Source organism: Hyaena hyaena, unplaced genomic scaffold (assembly GCF_003009895.1).
Source record: "Hyaena hyaena isolate Hyena2069 unplaced genomic scaffold, ASM300989v1 scaffold_83, whole genome shotgun sequence".
In the NCBI taxonomy this organism is placed as follows: Eukaryota; Metazoa; Chordata; class Mammalia; order Carnivora; family Hyaenidae; genus Hyaena; species Hyaena hyaena.
Window position 1 is genome coordinate 1461627 of NW_024080715.1, and position 16847 is coordinate 1478473.

At 38.9% G+C, this 16847-nt stretch overlaps 1 protein-coding gene across 6 annotated transcripts in view; it reads left to right on the plus strand.

The window, feature by feature from the left end:
* NNT (nicotinamide nucleotide transhydrogenase) overlaps window positions 1–12225 on the plus strand; it is a 94788-nt gene extending 82563 nt beyond the window's left edge. For all 6 annotated transcript variants that reach the window (XM_039234158.1, XM_039234160.1, XM_039234157.1 and 3 more), the window contains exons 20-22: window positions 7746–7864; window positions 9112–9227; window positions 10958–12225. In XM_039234158.1, the coding sequence (XP_039090089.1) occupies window positions 7746–7864; window positions 9112–9227; window positions 10958–11107 (385 nt within the window). In that variant the 3' untranslated portion in view covers window positions 11108–12225. The remainder of the gene's footprint in view (window positions 1–7745; window positions 7865–9111; window positions 9228–10957) is intronic.
* Window positions 12226–16847: the final 4622 nt, after the last annotated feature.

Below are 16847 nucleotides of genomic sequence, written 5' to 3' on the forward strand. Positions count from 1 at the left end.
ATACTTGGCTCTTTTCTTCATGTTTTATTGCTGAACTAAATCTGGATATTTCCCTAATGTGAGAAGGAAAATATAGTTAATTTGAACAGTTGTGGTAGGATACATGTGGTGAATGTTTTATACTTTTTACTCGTCCCACATGGCCAAGAACCAACTGCTGTAATGCACCCTGGTCAGGACATATTGTCTCCATGGCCCACGATCATGGGAATAAACATTGTTGTATCCACATTAGAACATGTGGTGTCTGAAATGTGATGTGAAGTTGTGAGAAGTGTAAGAATAGGCTTTATATCATCATGTGTTATTAAAAAAAAGAGGCTTAAGAAATAGGGTGTCTTTTGAACTGCATTGTCACCAAGTTCTATCCAGGTCATGCAATATTTACAAATAGCCCTTGTATGCACTCTTATTTGTTTTTATTCTTTCTTGGTTAGTTTAAAAGGCTCTGAAGATCAGATTGATTTATTTGAGTAGATCATTTCACTGTTTTGTTTTGTTTTGTTTTTTTAATGTTTTTTATTTATTTCTAGGAGAGAGAGAGAGAGACAGCGTGAGCAGGGGAGGGTCAGAGAGAGAGGGAGTCACAGACTCTGAAACAGGCTCCAGGCTCTGAGCTGGCAGTCAGCACAGAGCCCGACGTGGGGCTCGAACCCACGAACCGCGAGATCATGACCTAAGCGAAAGTCGGACGCTTAACCGACTAAGCCACCCAGGCGCCCCTCATTTCACTGTTTTTGAACTGTGCCTGGGTCTATCTTTAATTGGGGACTGAGTCCTTAGTTTTTATTCTGTAATGTCTCACAAAAAGCTATCATTTTCATATTTGAGAGGAGAATAGAAAAAGTGTTGAAATTGTTCTTGCTTCAAGATAATTGAAGAGGTTATCCTGACTTAATGATAATATTTGTTGTATCTGTCAGTTGTGGAAACAGTGCATTTTTGTCTAATAGTAATGTTGGAAGGGTTAAACATGGCCTTTTAAAATTTGACCTTATCAAAGTGAGCCCAGTATGCACAATTACTAGCCTCAGTCTATTTTGACTACATAATTTCTCTAGTCTTTTGATATACAAAGAACTTCTGGCTTTTGTTGGACTATATTGATATTTACTAGAATTTCAAGGTAAAAATTAGAAAACCAACCAGAAAGTGTTGACATCAAACTAAAATTTGTTTTAACGACAAAAAAAATGTGTATTTGTTTTTACATAAGTGATCATTAAAATGTGTATTTATTTGAAAAATACAGATGAGCATTTATATTACAGAAATGTATTGGAATAGAATTTTGTAATTGGAGGCTAATTTATTAAAGGCTTATTGTGCTCGGCACTGGCCTAAAGTACTTTGTATAAAAACCTCTTTATGTGAACTATCTCACTTAAATTTCACAGTACTCCTCTGAAGAGGTTTTATGATCAGTCTCATTGCCCACAGAGGAGGCGCAAGGCGTACTGACCTAAACTGTCCAAATACTGTGAATCCAGGCAGTGGCACTCTACAGCTTTTAACTGCTATATATTTTTTTGCCACTCTCCTAAATTCTTTCTCTAAAAAGACATGTAAAAAATTTATGAGTCCGTGGACCTTGCTGCCAAGTGCTGTGGGAACTGATCGATGAGACATGGTTCCGATGCTCATGTTGCGCCCAGTGTGGAGAGCACAGTCGTGTCAACCAGTTACTCTGATACAGTGCATCGTAAGGAGGGGATGCATAAGGAAAGAGTTCTCGGAACATGCAAGATCTCTCTCTCTTTTTTTTCAGTGTTTATTTATTTGAGAGAGAGAGAGAATGAGAGAAAGAGGGAGCACAGGAGGGAGACAACGAGGAAGAGAGAGAATCCCAAGCAGGCTCCACACAACCAGCATACAGCCCAGTGTGGGGCTTAAACCCACAAACCACGAGATTACGACCAAGCTGAAGTCAAGAGTCAGATGCTTACCCGACTGAGCCACCCTGCACCTTGGCAGATCTTTTCATGATCTCATTTTAGTATTGATTTTCCTTCTGTTGAATCTTGTAGACAGGGGCAGCTGATTCTGCTTTGTTAAGTGTGTGTACGATAAAGATAATTTTTGTGGCTCAAAGGGAAGGACTAAAAGGCTAGTAGGCTTTGCATTTTGAAATTCTGGATATTCTTCATATGATGATGGGACATTGATGAACTTTGGCCATCAATTCCTGGAAATTGCTGGTTATGGCCAAACCAATGTCTGGTATAATTAACTTTGATACAGACTTTGGAGATGAGCCAGTTATATAGGCCAGAATTGTTATAAATTCACATTGACTTATCAGTGTGCACGTTTATATTTCTAAAAATTTAGTGTGTTCTGTTATTTCTCTCAAAACACCGGCATTTTCTTGTAAGAGCCTTGCATGTGTTTTTCTCTAACCTTAGAGTCTTAAGTTTTGGTCTAATAAATTATTATGCTAATAGATATAAAATGTTCTATCGTTTGGGATATTTAGCATAACATTGGTTAGCTTTGTGATTGTTTACCCTTCACAACTAGCTCAACAGAAATAATGTCTTTATGCAGTCTGTAGCTAATTAAATATTACAATAACAACAAATACATTTAGAGGTCTTTGATTTCTTATCTGGCCCAAGACATGCCAGTTAAAGCATAAAGATGATGGCCAGATGGATTAATTTAAAGATAAGCAAGGACAGTATTAAAAACAAATAAATTAATTTAAAAAATTACTAAAGGAGGAATACAGAATTGAAATCTAAAAGTAATTTACATACTGTATATTGGTTTATTCAGCTAAGATAGAAATCCTAATTCATGGAATTTTAGGACTAGAAAGGAAGTTTGTGATAGGTTGAATAATGGCCCTGAAGATGTCCACTTGTTTTTCTTTTTTTTTAATTTATTTTTTTATTGTTTTAAGTTTTTTTTAATGTTTATTTTTGAGAGAGAGAGAGAGAGAGAATGTGTGGGGGAGGGGCAGAGAGAGGGGAAGACAGAGGATCTGAAGCAGTCTCTGTGGTGACAGCAGAGAGCCAGATGTGGGACTCAAACTCAACAAACTGTGAGATCATGACCTGAGCCAAAGTCGGACACTTAACCAGCTAAGCCTCCTGGGCGCACCCAAAGATATCCACTTGTAATTCCCCCAAATCTGTGAACATGTTACTTCACATGCAAAAGGGACTTTGTAGATTTAAGCCAAGGTTTTGAGATGGGGAGACTATCTTGGATTATTCAGGTGGGTCCATGTAATCACTAGGGTTGTCATAAGAGAGAGGAAGAGGGTCAGAATTGGAGAAGGAGATGTGATAATGGAAGCAGAAGTGAGAGGGATGCAGCCACAAGCCAGGAAATGCAGACAGCCTCCAGAAGCTGGAAAAGGCTGTATTATTCTATTTCCTTACCCCTTCCTTCCTTCCTTCCTTCCTTCCTTCCTTCCTTCCTTCCTTCCTTCCTTCCCTCCTTCCCTCTCTCCATCCCTCCCTCTCTCCATCCCTCCCTCTCTCCCTTCCTTCCATGGACTCCACACCCAACATGGGGCTCAAACTCACAACTGTGAGATCAAGAGTTGCATGCTCTACTAACCAGCCACCCCCTAAAGTACACTATTGCTACTGAAGTATTAAAGTGATATTTATGTTCATATTTGAGTCTTAGTAATAATCAGTCCAATTTACTGAGCATATACTTTGGTTCCTGGAGAATTTTTTTTCAAATATTTTGTTATTGCCGCTATAAAAAAAAAAAAAACTAAAATCTTAAAGTAGGTACCTCAGCCAGAGAGTCCATTTAACATTGCAGAAATGCTTTCTCTGAGGCAGTTTGAAAACAGCTGCAGTGCTGAAGACAGCTTGCATTACCACATCATGATTGGGGATATAAACTGTCAGTATTTTGCCGTATTTCTTTTGTTTTCAGGAGTGATTGAAGACTTTGGCTTGGTATAGACTATGACATTAAGATAGCAATGTCTAGTTTAAAAAGAAAGCAGTTGGGGCGCTTGGGTGACTTAGTTCAGTGTCTGACTCTTGATTTTGGCTCAGGTAGTGACCTCACGGGGTCATGTGGGACTCCCCACCCCACATCGGGCTCTGTGCTAACAGTGCAGAGCCTGCTTGGGAGTCTCTCTTCTTTTCTCTCTGCCCCTCCCTGCACACACTCTCTCTCTCACTCTCTCAATAAGTGATAAACTTTTTTTTTTAATTAAAAAAAGCAGTCTTGTTTTTAGAGAACATTTAAAATTATTTTCTCAGGTGTTGAACTGTTACAGTCCCCGAAATGACAGGAGAATTTGTGGTTGAAGAACTTAAAACCCTATAAGGAGGTGAGCTTGGGTCACCACGGTCTGGAGTGTACTAATGACTGGAGTGAAACAATGACTGCTTTTAATTTTATTTTCACTGGAATAAAACTACAACTAGCCCACTGAGGGGAAAGATGATGCAGTAGTTGAAGTAGATGAAATAGCACCTTCTGTGCAGGTGATTTCTAACTCCCACACTTTGTAATTTTTCCCCAGCATCCAACAGGTGCTAGTAAATGTTCTACCTTGTTGTAAATGCTTTGCATACGGAGACATATTTTTCTCCTGTGTCTGTGTGTTCATGCAGATACTTAATTTTTTTTTTTCTATTTTATAGCTTGTAGCACTGTTGAAACTTTCTGGGCTCTCAATCATTCTCAAAGAACACTGAATTGGATTTTTGGAACTCCTTTATTTTATCCATTCAAGCTGAGAATAATAAGTATTTCTTAAACTGTTTCTACACAGTTTTATATAGCCCTTGGCAGGATGTGGGCTGATAGTAAGAGCCAGTTACTACTCTGGGAAAACTGAGACAGTGAGAGTCCTTAAGTAACCTGCCCAGCAGCAACGTAACTAGTAAAACCTGAGCTGTTAACTAAGCAAGAATGCCTCTCAGATATATATCTCCCCTATGCTACTATAATGTATAGAGTTAAAAGTTGAGACTCTTGAGGCAGAGAGACCTGAGTTTGAATCCCAGCTGTAACTATATACTTAAAAAGTTGTACAGACTACACAGCACGTCACGAAGAGTCAGCATTGGCCATTGTGCGAAAATATATACCAGCAGCGGCCCCCCTTAACTACATTCTTGCTTCTTTTTGTTAGGTGCTGGGGGACAGCTCTGAAGCTCTGCTTATTTAATGAAGGACTGGGTTTGAATCACTTGCACTTACATTCAAATTCTTTTTATTTTATTTTAATTCTTTCATTTTAGAGAGAGGGTATGTACATGAGTTGGGGGGTGAGTGGGGGTGAGAGGAGAGTGAAACAGAGAGAGAGAATCTGAAGTAGGTTCCACACTCAGCATGGAGCCCGACGCAGGGATCGATCTCACGACCCTAATATCATGATCTGAGCCAAAATCAAGAGTTGGGCATCCAGGCTGACTGAGCCGCCCAGGCGCCCCAACATTCTCATTCTTGATGGAGAGTTTTAAAGATGATTAGGGATAGAATGAAATAATGTATGAGAAATCACTTGTAAATAGTATTACAATATAACAGATGAAGTATTAACTTATTTTATTTTATTTTTTAAAATATTTATTTTTGAGAGAGAGAGAGAGACAACATGAGCAGGGGAGGGTCAGAGAGAGAGGGAGACACAGAATCTGAAGCAGGCTCCAGGCTCTGAGCTGTCAGCACAGAGCCCGATGCGGGGCTCGAACCCATGAACCGTGAGATCATGACCTCAGCTGAAGTCCGAAGCTTAACCGACTGACCCACCCAGGCGCCCCCAGTATTAAGTTATTTTAAATGAAGTTAATTTTTTTCCACCATAAAAAGTGTACATTCTCCTCCTTTCAGCAACCGTGAAGCTGGGAAGATCCTGGCTGGGCCAAGGTCACTGATCTCACTATCTTCCTAGCTCTTTGGGGTTTCCCCGAGGCCACTTAATCACATGGTTTGATTTCCCCACAAAAGTGTACATTCTCATAGAAAATTGGGAAAATATATTAAAAAGAGAGGAAAAATAAAAGGATTCTCTGTTGTACAACTGCTTAGGGGCAACTGTTTTGTTTCCTTTTTGTCCCAGGGTTTCTGGTTTTTTTAAAATATAAATTATTATTTAGGGGCATTTGGTGATCCCAGAAGGAAGATTAAAAGTAAAGTTTATAAAAGAGAATATCTGTCACTTGATTTCTTTTTTTCCCCAACTACAAGATCCCCCAGTAACTCAGACTCTTCACTATCACTTTTAAAGATGTGAGAAAATCCTTTATCGGCTATTTGGGCCATATAAATGGCCATTTTAAAGCTCTTTTCGGGGCTTTGTTTTTGGGAGGGGTTGATTACTGTGCTGCTTTAATCTGTTCCCAGAAGAACCTGTATTAACAGTGGGGACACCTGACTTGGCAGCAGTTTCTGTGTCTTAAATGACATAACTTTTGTATGAGCCAGCAATGTGTTGTGGCAGCTCTAAAAGCTAAGGCCGACTTAGGCATTGTCAATGGAAGAGCTAAGGATGTGATTTCCTTGCTGTGCCCTATGCATCCAGATCATATCCAGCATATGATATGGTATGATATCCATACTGTATTCGCTTTGGGGGACTGAGATTTGAGCTGGATATTGCAGTGTGGAAACAGGGGACAGCAGTGTGTCTGTCAGCATTGAGTAGTTGAAAGAATTGAGAATGTTTTGCTTAGTAAGCACCCTAGGATAGCTAAAAGGAATCCACAAATGAAAGAGACAGTAGACTCATTATGACTCCAGATGACAAAACTACAGACTTTGGAAAGCAATAGAGGTTCCCTTTGGTTGAATATGAGTGTGTGTGAGATATAATTATTGAGATTGTCTAGTAATGGAATAGACCTTAAGTTTCTGGTTACTGTAACTATTTAAACAGGTTAGATGGATCCCTGCCAAGAACTACTATAAAATGCATTTCTTCACTGGATTCATTCACTCACTCACTCACTCACTCACTCACTCACTTTTTATTGAGCCCTTCCTGTGTGTCAAGCACTGTGCCCACTGCTGAGGAGACAGAGGTCACTACTGTGGGCAAGAGGCTAGATTAAATGACTGCAAAGATCCCATTATGGTTGTGGTTGAAAGAAATTGCTTGATGCTTCAGTTTCTTTTGCCTTAATAAAAGCATGGAGCTCTGATTTGTGTATCACTCTGTCTTTGAAACACTCCAGCATGTTGCTATCACATTTCTTCTAGGATGAGGAGTAATGCCTCATATCAGTCTCTGAAAGATTGGAGGTTGTTAACTCCTGTCCATGACAATATTTTATTTCTCCAGCTTTGAACATAGAGGTTAAAGTTGAATGTGAAGTCAGCTTTTGATGGAATAATGTTGATTTTTCATGGCAAATGTTTAATTCCAGGCTGACTTACATAAGTTTTTAAAGATTCAAGATTTATCAGAAAGTATCATGAGAGAACATAATGCTTGTTAAGTGTAAGGTGATCTTATTTATTAATGTTGTTGGAAATTCATCATACTTAAAACATATGGAAGAGTCAAGTTCTAAGGTTACATGTATTTTTTGAGACGAGTTATCATTTGTGTATACTGAGATATTAAACCTCCAACTTCAATATTTGTAGATTGATCATATATCTGGACTAGTTCTAGGCCCGCCTGTAGAGATCAGATAGTACCAGGAAAAGCAGAGGTGCCAAGAACAAAGTGTGCAGCTTTGGAGGTGATGTTAGGGTCTCTGTACATTTTGGCCCATCAAGTAAGGCCAGCTGTTCATTTGTTTCCTGTCTAGGTTTGGCATCCACCCAGTTGCAGGCCGAATGCCTGGTCAGCTTAATGTGCTACTGGCTGAGGCTGGGGTGCCATATGATATTGTGTTGGAAATGGACGAGATCAACCATGACTTCCCAGGTAAGTGGTAGGGGCAATGCTGAAGTTTAAATATACTTAGTCTGAATCAAGCAACACCTGTCTTAGGACATAAATTGTGGGATTACTGAAGACCTACTAGTCCGATGAAGAGTAACCTACCCCTAGTAGGGGTGCAGTTGAAATGAAAGCAATGAAAGCAGCACTGCATAAGGCACAGCAGATGTGTGAGTAGCATGGGTACTGTTGTGCCTTTGAGGAGATCCACAGGGTGGTGTAAATCTTGGGGGACAGTGCAGCTCATCGCAGAGGGACTCAGAAGAGATCTGGCTTTGGGGTCTAGGTCTCAGTTCTCACTTGTTTGCCCTGGATCCCAGCCTCAGGTTCCTCATGTATAAAATTGCTTCTGTTGCCAATTTAATGTCTAATGCTTGCCGGTGTCTGAGATTTTACTGGCTTCCAGTTGTCCCGATTCATAATCAATAAAGTAGTTTTCTGTTTTCTTTTAAAGTGCAAGGATTTCAGTAGATAAGGTGCTGTGCTTTATGGCTGTCGTTGGGTAGATGTTGAATGTTAATGGCATTTGGCCCAAGATCATGTTTGTTAAAATTAAACCAGTTCCCTCTGGCAAGTGTCCACTGTAAACTTAAAAAATACTGTTTATTAGAGAAAAGTAGTGAAGTTATATGTATGTCTGCATTCACATGGCATTTTTGGCAAAGATCTAAGGTAATTTATATTACAGTCCTTAAAGAGGGAGTTTGAACCATTTTAATTTTATGCCCCCTTTCAGATTTCAAAGTTGCAAAATTTTGTGTGAAACCTGCCAGTTCCAGGAATTACAGGCACAGCTTTAATACAGTACAGTCTCTTAGACCATTTTCTTTGAGATATCAAATAGCATCCTACGTGGTCATTTTAAGAGTTGAAAGTGAAATGCCAATCTTATAAAAAATAATATAACGGAAAAGATCATTTTGAGATAAAAAAAAAAAACCCATAAAGTCAGATTAGGTAGATCTACTGGGGGGAGGGAAAGCACAATAATGTCAGCTCCAATCAGGATGCTTAGTTCAGATGCACGACCTACTGCTTTTGAGCTGTGTGGCATTGGTAAGTTACTGACCCTCTCTGATAAAGCTGTGTGTACAGTGCCTGACACGAGTGTGCATCTTATAAATGTTAACTGCTGTTATTACTGTTATAAAGTCCAGATTACTATTGTGAAGTCCAAATGAAAATGGCCTGTTTGAGTCTTAGATTTCCTTTTTTTTCCCTTTATTACATAGATACCGATTTGGTCCTTGTAATTGGAGCTAATGACACAGTTAATTCAGCAGCTCAAGAAGACCCGAACTCTATTATTGCAGGCATGCCAGTCCTTGAGGTCTGGAAATCAAAGCAGGTAAAGTTACAGACTTGTGTTTCATTCTCATAATTAAATGTCTCTTCAGACATGTGCACAGAGCCATCCTGGCTCACTCGCTGAGGAGTGCTGATACCTTTTAGGAGCTGCAGGCACTTGTGTGGACGTGGGGCCTATCTCTCTCTATTCGGCTTCTGTCTGTTCGGTGGCCATCAGAGAACCTGAGTGAATGCCCTGGTCACCATTAGAACCAAACGATATGTGGATGAATTAACAAAATTTGTAGCCACAGCTGAAAACAGAGCTGTGAGCTTTTGGAATGGGTCTGGCTGACTTCCAGATAGAGTCTAGTGAGTAGATGGCTTCCCTCTGGGACAGTAAGTCAGTATCATCACCTTCATATACGAAGACCAGCAGGTTTTTTCGTTTAATTTTTTTTTTGAAAGGGAATATGTTGTTGTTATGGAATGTCTAGAAGAAAGGTGATTTAGGATTCCAGACCATAACGTGCCATAGGAAGCAGGCCTGCTCGCACACATCACCTCTGTGGAGACTCACCGCTGGGTTATAGAGACTCAGAGGCTCATACCTTTCCCCTACCTCAGTAGAGGGCAGGTGTCTGTACCACCTGTGGATCAGATCTGCATTTTAATGGTCATAATTACGTAAGTACATTTCCCTTTCATTTTGTTTCTCTTCATTGTAAATATGGGAGTTTGAAATTTGTGGTGAGCGATATATGCACTTGTTCCTGTGTAGATAAAAAGTTATTGCATTGGTCATCAATTTGGAGAATTTGAAGAATTTAAAGAAAACTATATTAAGGCTTTGTGAAGTGTGAATAAAAATTTAGACTGCTTTCATTTTTGGATAAATCACCTAGACTATCACAGAAAGGCTTTTCATTTTCCTAAGAACTGACTTGCTATATAACAGGCTAGTACCATCTATAATCCATGTAGTTGTAAATGACTATAATACATCAATATTAGAGATACACTTGCTTCCATTTTGCTTGGTAAGAGCATAATATTATTTATTACCTCTGTCTTCTGATGGGCTACATTGCTCTTTGGGATTTTGTCTTGGAATCTTCTTTTTCTTTTTAATGTTTATTTATCTTGAGAGAGTGAGAGAGTATGGGCGAGCCAGGGTGGGGCAGAGAGAGAATACCAAGCAGGCTCTGTACTGTCAACATGGAGCCCAACCCGGGGCTTGAACCCACCACCATGAGATCATGACCTGAGCTGAAATCAAGAGTCAGACACTTTACTGACTGAGCCACCCAGGTGCCCCTGGAACCTTCTGATATACTTTAAAGTGGTGGAATAAGAATCATGCCATTTCCCTGTTCAACTACATTTGTCTTAGGATTTGTAGCAGAAGCTTCTGCACTAAGTTTGGTCTCTTTAACCCATTCCGAGAAAGGTGCTTATTTTTCTGACTAGAAAATGTTAAGAGTCTTTATAGAGAAAAGCTCTGAGAAGAAAATCACTTGTAATCTTATCATTCGTAGATAAACTATTTATTGGTAACAAGATTTTTCTCTCATGGATGTGAGTATGGGCACATTAAAAAAATGAAAGTTAATACAATGCATACGTGCATTAAAAAATACTTCTTGTGTATTTTAGAAATCTGTGTACTCAGGAGTTAGTAGCGGTGCAGGCTTTATTTAAAGTTAGGGCAGGGCAGTGTGGGCATGCCTATCACGTCCCGGCCAGGTCTGTTAAATACACTCATTTTGTCCTTTAATCTATGCTCCTTAGGTCATCGTTATGAAGAGGTCACTGGGTGTTGGCTATGCTGCAGTGGACAATCCAATCTTCTATAAACCCAACACGGCCATGCTTCTAGGAGATGCCAAGAAGACATGTGATGCGCTGCAGGCGAAAGTGAGAGAATCCTACCAGAAGTAGATTTTCCAGACCAAGCTGTTGTCTGACAGAGCCACCTCTTCTGTTGTGGGAAAATAACAGGCAAATAAAGTATCATTATATACAGCTGATAGACATCTGTAGCAAGGCTCTTGGAAGAGAAGGAAGACTGAAGAATGCAAAGCAAACAGGGATATTTTTCAGGAGCAGTGATCCCTTGATTTAAAAAAAAAAGATTGAAAACTTCTGAATGTCTTTCTGTGCATATTTTTTGTGTTATGAATTCCAAAAGTATTTTATAAAAGGAGAAAGAACAGCCTCATTTTAGATGTAATCCATTTGGATTTTTTTATTCTTCCTCAATGGTCAGCAATATTTTAAGAAATTAAGTTTTTAGTATCTTAGGACTTACATTATATACACAGATCTGAGCACTCTGACCCTGTAAACATTACAGGTACCTTCATTTATGTTTTTTTTCAACAAACATTATTAATTTGAGACTTGTATCAGTTTCTGAGCTGTCCTTTTACCATTTAACCATGATCCGAATTAACCATATCAAATTGGCTTCAACTTTTCAAACTGTACTACCAATTCTAGATTTCAGGGATGTATTTTCTCACTTCTATTTTAATACTTTAAGGGACTAGATAATCTTTCACAGATGCTGGAAACAAATAATTTTCTTTGTATATTTCATCAGGACACCAGTGAAACACATAATTTGAAATCAGTATTGTATTTTTCAAAATCCCATTTCCAATCAGAGGTGTTTTTAGTTTCAATCAATTTGTAATGTGTATTACTGTATTAAGTGTATTGAATGGAATTCAACTATTTGACTAATAAAATGAGTTCATCATGTTTGCGTAGAGATGTAGCAATTGTCTCCGGTGACAAAAGGCTAAAGAGAGCAGTTGTGCGGGTTACTACCATCTGGGGAAGACTTGCCACTAGGAAATAGATGAGAAATAGATGAAATTACTCCGTCTCTTAACTGTTGGCAAGAGTTTTGTTTTTTTTTTCCAAATCAGAATGTGTTTCGAGGTCTTACGTAATTGATGACATTTGAGAAAAATGGTGGCCCTACTTTTTTTATTAGCTACTTCTTTGTTTATCTAAACATCAGTAAAGGTCATGTCTTTTTTGCAGTAAAAGTGGAGATTTTCTTTGTGACTTTGCTACTGTGCCAAAAGCTGTCTATAGGTGAATGAATGAGCGATGAATGTCTGTCTCCGTATATAACAGTCTCTCTATATAACTAATTTGGTACTAAGTTTCTTGAAATAATTATAAGCACATAAAAACTATCTCTAAACCAGAAAAAGAATGAACTGCTGTGAAACTTTTTCCTGTAATGCTCATGTTTACTCAGTTTACAACTCACAATATCTGTTGGTTTGGTAATCAACTTCTGTTTTGCTTGAGATTAAGATCTGTTTGTGTGTGTTTGTGTGGGTGTATACATGTGTTTTAAGGCAGGAAAGACTCCTTTTTAATTTTTTAAGTAATAAATGCAATTTGCTAATGGATCTCAGGTCATTAGTAACCTCAAGTCTGAATTACATCATGAAAGTTCTGCTAGGAGAACAATAAATCATATCTTTATGCCCTTTTCCTTTTCCCAAAGTAGTTGTGGGTATATTTGGGAAGCAGCAGCTTGAATTTTTTTTTTTTTATGAGATCATTCCTGGATGCAGCTTAAACTGAAAATAATGATACTTGGATTTATTTATTTTTGTTATTATAGTCCATCTTTTTCTATATTTTCAAAATTTAGGACCTCATTCTTTGCTGCTCACTAATCCTTTGTCATCTGGTTGTATTGCTTGAATTAAAAACTGTGTTCCAGTTGATTTTATTTTACTTTAATGCTTAGGATATTTAAATGATTTTTGGATACAAAATCTTAAATTAATACTCCTGAAGGTTGGTGGCCTTAGGTTATTTACAGTGAAGTCTAAAACCAACAGAAATAATTTTCACCCATACTATTTTATTGTTCCTTTTCTTCTGCCAACTCACAACTGGAAGATATGACTTATTTTTATTCTTGCATTGTTCACACTATATACAGATATTCAACTAGAAATAATTTTTTAAAAATCCATCATACCCCACAGTCTGTTACAAAAAAAAAAAAAAAAAAAAAGAATTATACGTAGGCAGTGAAATGCTAATGTTGATGTGTCTTTTGGGCCTTTTTAAAACCATCGTTATTTTCTCATTTGTCTTAAATTGGGAGTTTGTGTTTAAATGACTCATCTAAGTAAAGAATATGTATAAGTAAATGTATAAATTTTAATACTTTATATGTATGTTTCTGTCTATCTAACTCTGGACAGTTTTTCAGCATATAAATTTTTTTTTTTTTTTTTTACCATTCTCTCTGTATTTTTTTCTAGGGACTGGAATAGAGAGGACGGAGAGAAAGGACTAATCTTTTTCTGCAGTGGGCGTTCAGGCCTTTATGGAGTCAGAGAATAACTGTTTAGGTATTTGGTAATGAATCTGGATAGGGGGCCTTGGCCTTTCTGATTCCATCTAAGTCATGGCCCCAACTTTTAGATTTTGCTGTTTTCTCATCCAACACAAATATGGGATATATTATCTATCAGTCAGCTTTAGGGTTTAGTTCAATTTATCCTATCCCAAAGCCTTATGACGTATGATTAATAACTCATAACCCATGTGTTCATCTGACTTAGAGGCAAATTTTCAAGTCCCTTAAGGCATACGGCTTGTGAATTAAAGCATTTTCATACGGGAAAGTTGGACAGCTCATTTGTATAGCTAGGGGAGAATAGTTCAAATATCTAATTTATAGCTCCTGCCAGTTTTTGAGAGTCTTTGCCAACAAATATTGGGTCAGAATGGTAAGAGGAGAAAAACAAACAACCAAAACTCTACACGCCAGTGGCAGCAGCTTGCATGTTCCAGCTGCTCTTTAGACTCCCAAAGGAAAGATGAATTAACGTAGTTAGCAAGGAGAAAAAAACTTTAAGCAAGGCTATTTTTTTTTTTTTAATTTTAGGGAGAGAGAGAGAGAGAGAGAGAGAACAAACATGAGCAGAGGAGAAGGGCAGAGGGAGAGAACTTGAGAATCTTAAACAGGCTCCATGCTCAGCACAGACCCGAAAGTGGAGTTCAATCTCATGATCCTGGGACCATGACCTGAGCATGACATGACTGAACTACCCATGTGCCCCTAAGTGAAACTTTTAACATGTTAGTTTAGTAAAGCAGTAGAAATGGTAACATTTGAATTTTGAAGCACTCAGGACTGCTGCTCCTCTTCTTCTTCCTCCTCCTTCTCCTCCTCCTCCTCCTCCTCTTCTTCTTCTTCTTCTTCTTCTGTTTAAATATTTATTTATTTTGAGAGAGAGAGGAAGAATGTGAGCAGGGGAGGGGCATAGAGAGAGGGAGAGAGAGAATCCTAAGTAGGCTCCCTGCTGTCAGCACAGAGCCCGATGTAGGGCTCGATCCCATGAATTGCGAGATCATGACCTGAGCCGAAATCAAGAGCCAGACACTTAACCAACTGAGCCACCCAACACCCCAAGGTTGCTTTTTTAAACTTATCTCTTAGAAGTTACATATTGGGCTAAGGAATTGAACTGTTCACTATTGAAGTGGTGATATAGATATTTAGCATGGTGTATACTGTAATTCTGGAGGGAAATCTTGTGGATAAAATAGGTAGATGATGAGACAGTAATTAGAATGTTGACTATTTCAAACTGATGTACGATGGTTAAGATAGTTGTAGTAAAAGATAGTTGGATCTTGGTAGATAATTTATTACTAATTTGAATAATTATATTGAATAGGTAGAGAAAGGCTAGTTTATGATTATGGAGAACTTTAATAAAAGTGTGGACTCTTAAGTAGTGGGGAGATGTTACATTCCTGTCATGTTGATTGTGAATGGATATGACTACCTTTTACATAATTTACAGGTAATTTACATATTACCTATGTAAATATTTGTACTTCATATTCTTGCCAAAGATCACAACTTTAAACTCTGCTTCCCAAATCTTTTCAAAAGCCTATTTCTGAAGAATAATGCTAATGAAAAGGTAGCCTAAAGCATATGGAGTCCAGTTTGCCCCTGGATATTTACAATTTCACCCACAGACCAAAACAGCCCATCAGAGATTTGGGTACTTGGGCTTTTGTTGTGTGGAGTTATTAGGAATAACAAATGCAGAAAGGTGCTGGAATGGGGAGGGAGAGTGATCCAGCTATCCTAAGGTCACTGTAAGTTTGAGGGGAAGTAGAAGTGACAGCCATAGAGTGGTGGGGAGTCAAAGTGATTGTTACAGACTTTGAGAAGAATGGAAGTGATGTGGAGTTGTGGTACGCAGGTGACACTTAGCATGATGGTGGCTAGTTCCTTCCCCCAACAATGGAGAGACATGAAAAAGGAAGTGAGAACTCAGGGCAAGGGATTTGAGGTGTTCCTGTTTCCTCTATTGGAAAGACAATAGAAAGACGAAAGAAACTTCTTCTCCTTCCTTTTGCATTTGGGAAGATGAAAACACAGCAGCAATGTGATTTGATGTAAGGCATAGTCCCATGGAAATGGACCATTCAGAAATTGAAATAGAGGCCACTTTTTTTTTAATTCCCCCCTATCCACCTACTTTGTTTCTGGCTTACTCTAGGAAAAGCAAAACTTGGAAACTTCTCCAGTAAGGTGTAAAACTGGATTCAACCAGGGAACTTTTATCTAAATCAGCCCTTTTCTGGACCTGATTTTCTAAAAGCCAGTGAGCTGCTATCAGCCAGCCTTGGCCTTTGCCCCCTTCTTTCTCCCGGTTGGGGAGTGCACTTTCCACAAGAGTACAGGGCTTACACTAATGTGGCAGGGTCTCTGCCTGGTTAGTTGTATCCGGACCTTGTGATTCTAGTTCTCTTCTACACATACATAGACACTGGTTTGAACTGAAAGGTTACATTTAATTTATTATCTATTTATTTATTTTTTATTTCTGAGAGAGAGAGAGAGAGAGAGACAGCGTGAGCAGGGGAGGATCAGAGAGAGAGGGAGACACAGAATCTGAAGCAGGCTCCAGGCTCTGAGCTGTCAGCACAGAGCCCGACTGGGCTGGAACCCACGAACTGTAAGATCATGACCTGAGCAGAAGTCGGATACTTAACCAACTGAGCCACCCAGGCACCCCTGAAAGGTTACATTTAAACCTCTATAGAAAAATAGGAGAAAGTGTGACAGACTAACCACCTTGTATTATGTCAGTAGGGCGATAGCTTCTTCCCCAGAGGGATGAAACAGAATGTCATGGCTTTATTTGTAATCCTTTTTTTCTTTGCTGTTTATTCATTTTTGAGAGACAGAGATTGAGCATGAGTGAGAGAGGGGCAGAGAGAGAGGGAGACACAGAATCCGAAGCAGGCTCCAGGCTCTGAGCTGTCAGCAGAGAGCCCGACGCGGGGCTCGAACTCAAACTGAGGTCCTGACCTGAGCCAAAGTCAGACACTTCAACAACTAAGCCACCCAGATGCCCCACATGGCTTTATCTTTGAATGTTTTGTCACTGCTCTCTGAGTTTATTGGAACACTTTGCTGCAGAAATCACTTCCTCTAGAAAAGGCCTTTTTAAACTCTCAGGCCTTTACTGATACATGGAGATTTTTGTTCTTGCAAAGTATAGCTGGCTTTGTGGTTTCGTCCCATTGGGGTATATATGAGCATGGATGCTTGGACATGCTTTAGGTCCACACCCTTGCATCTGATTGGGGATAACTACTTCAT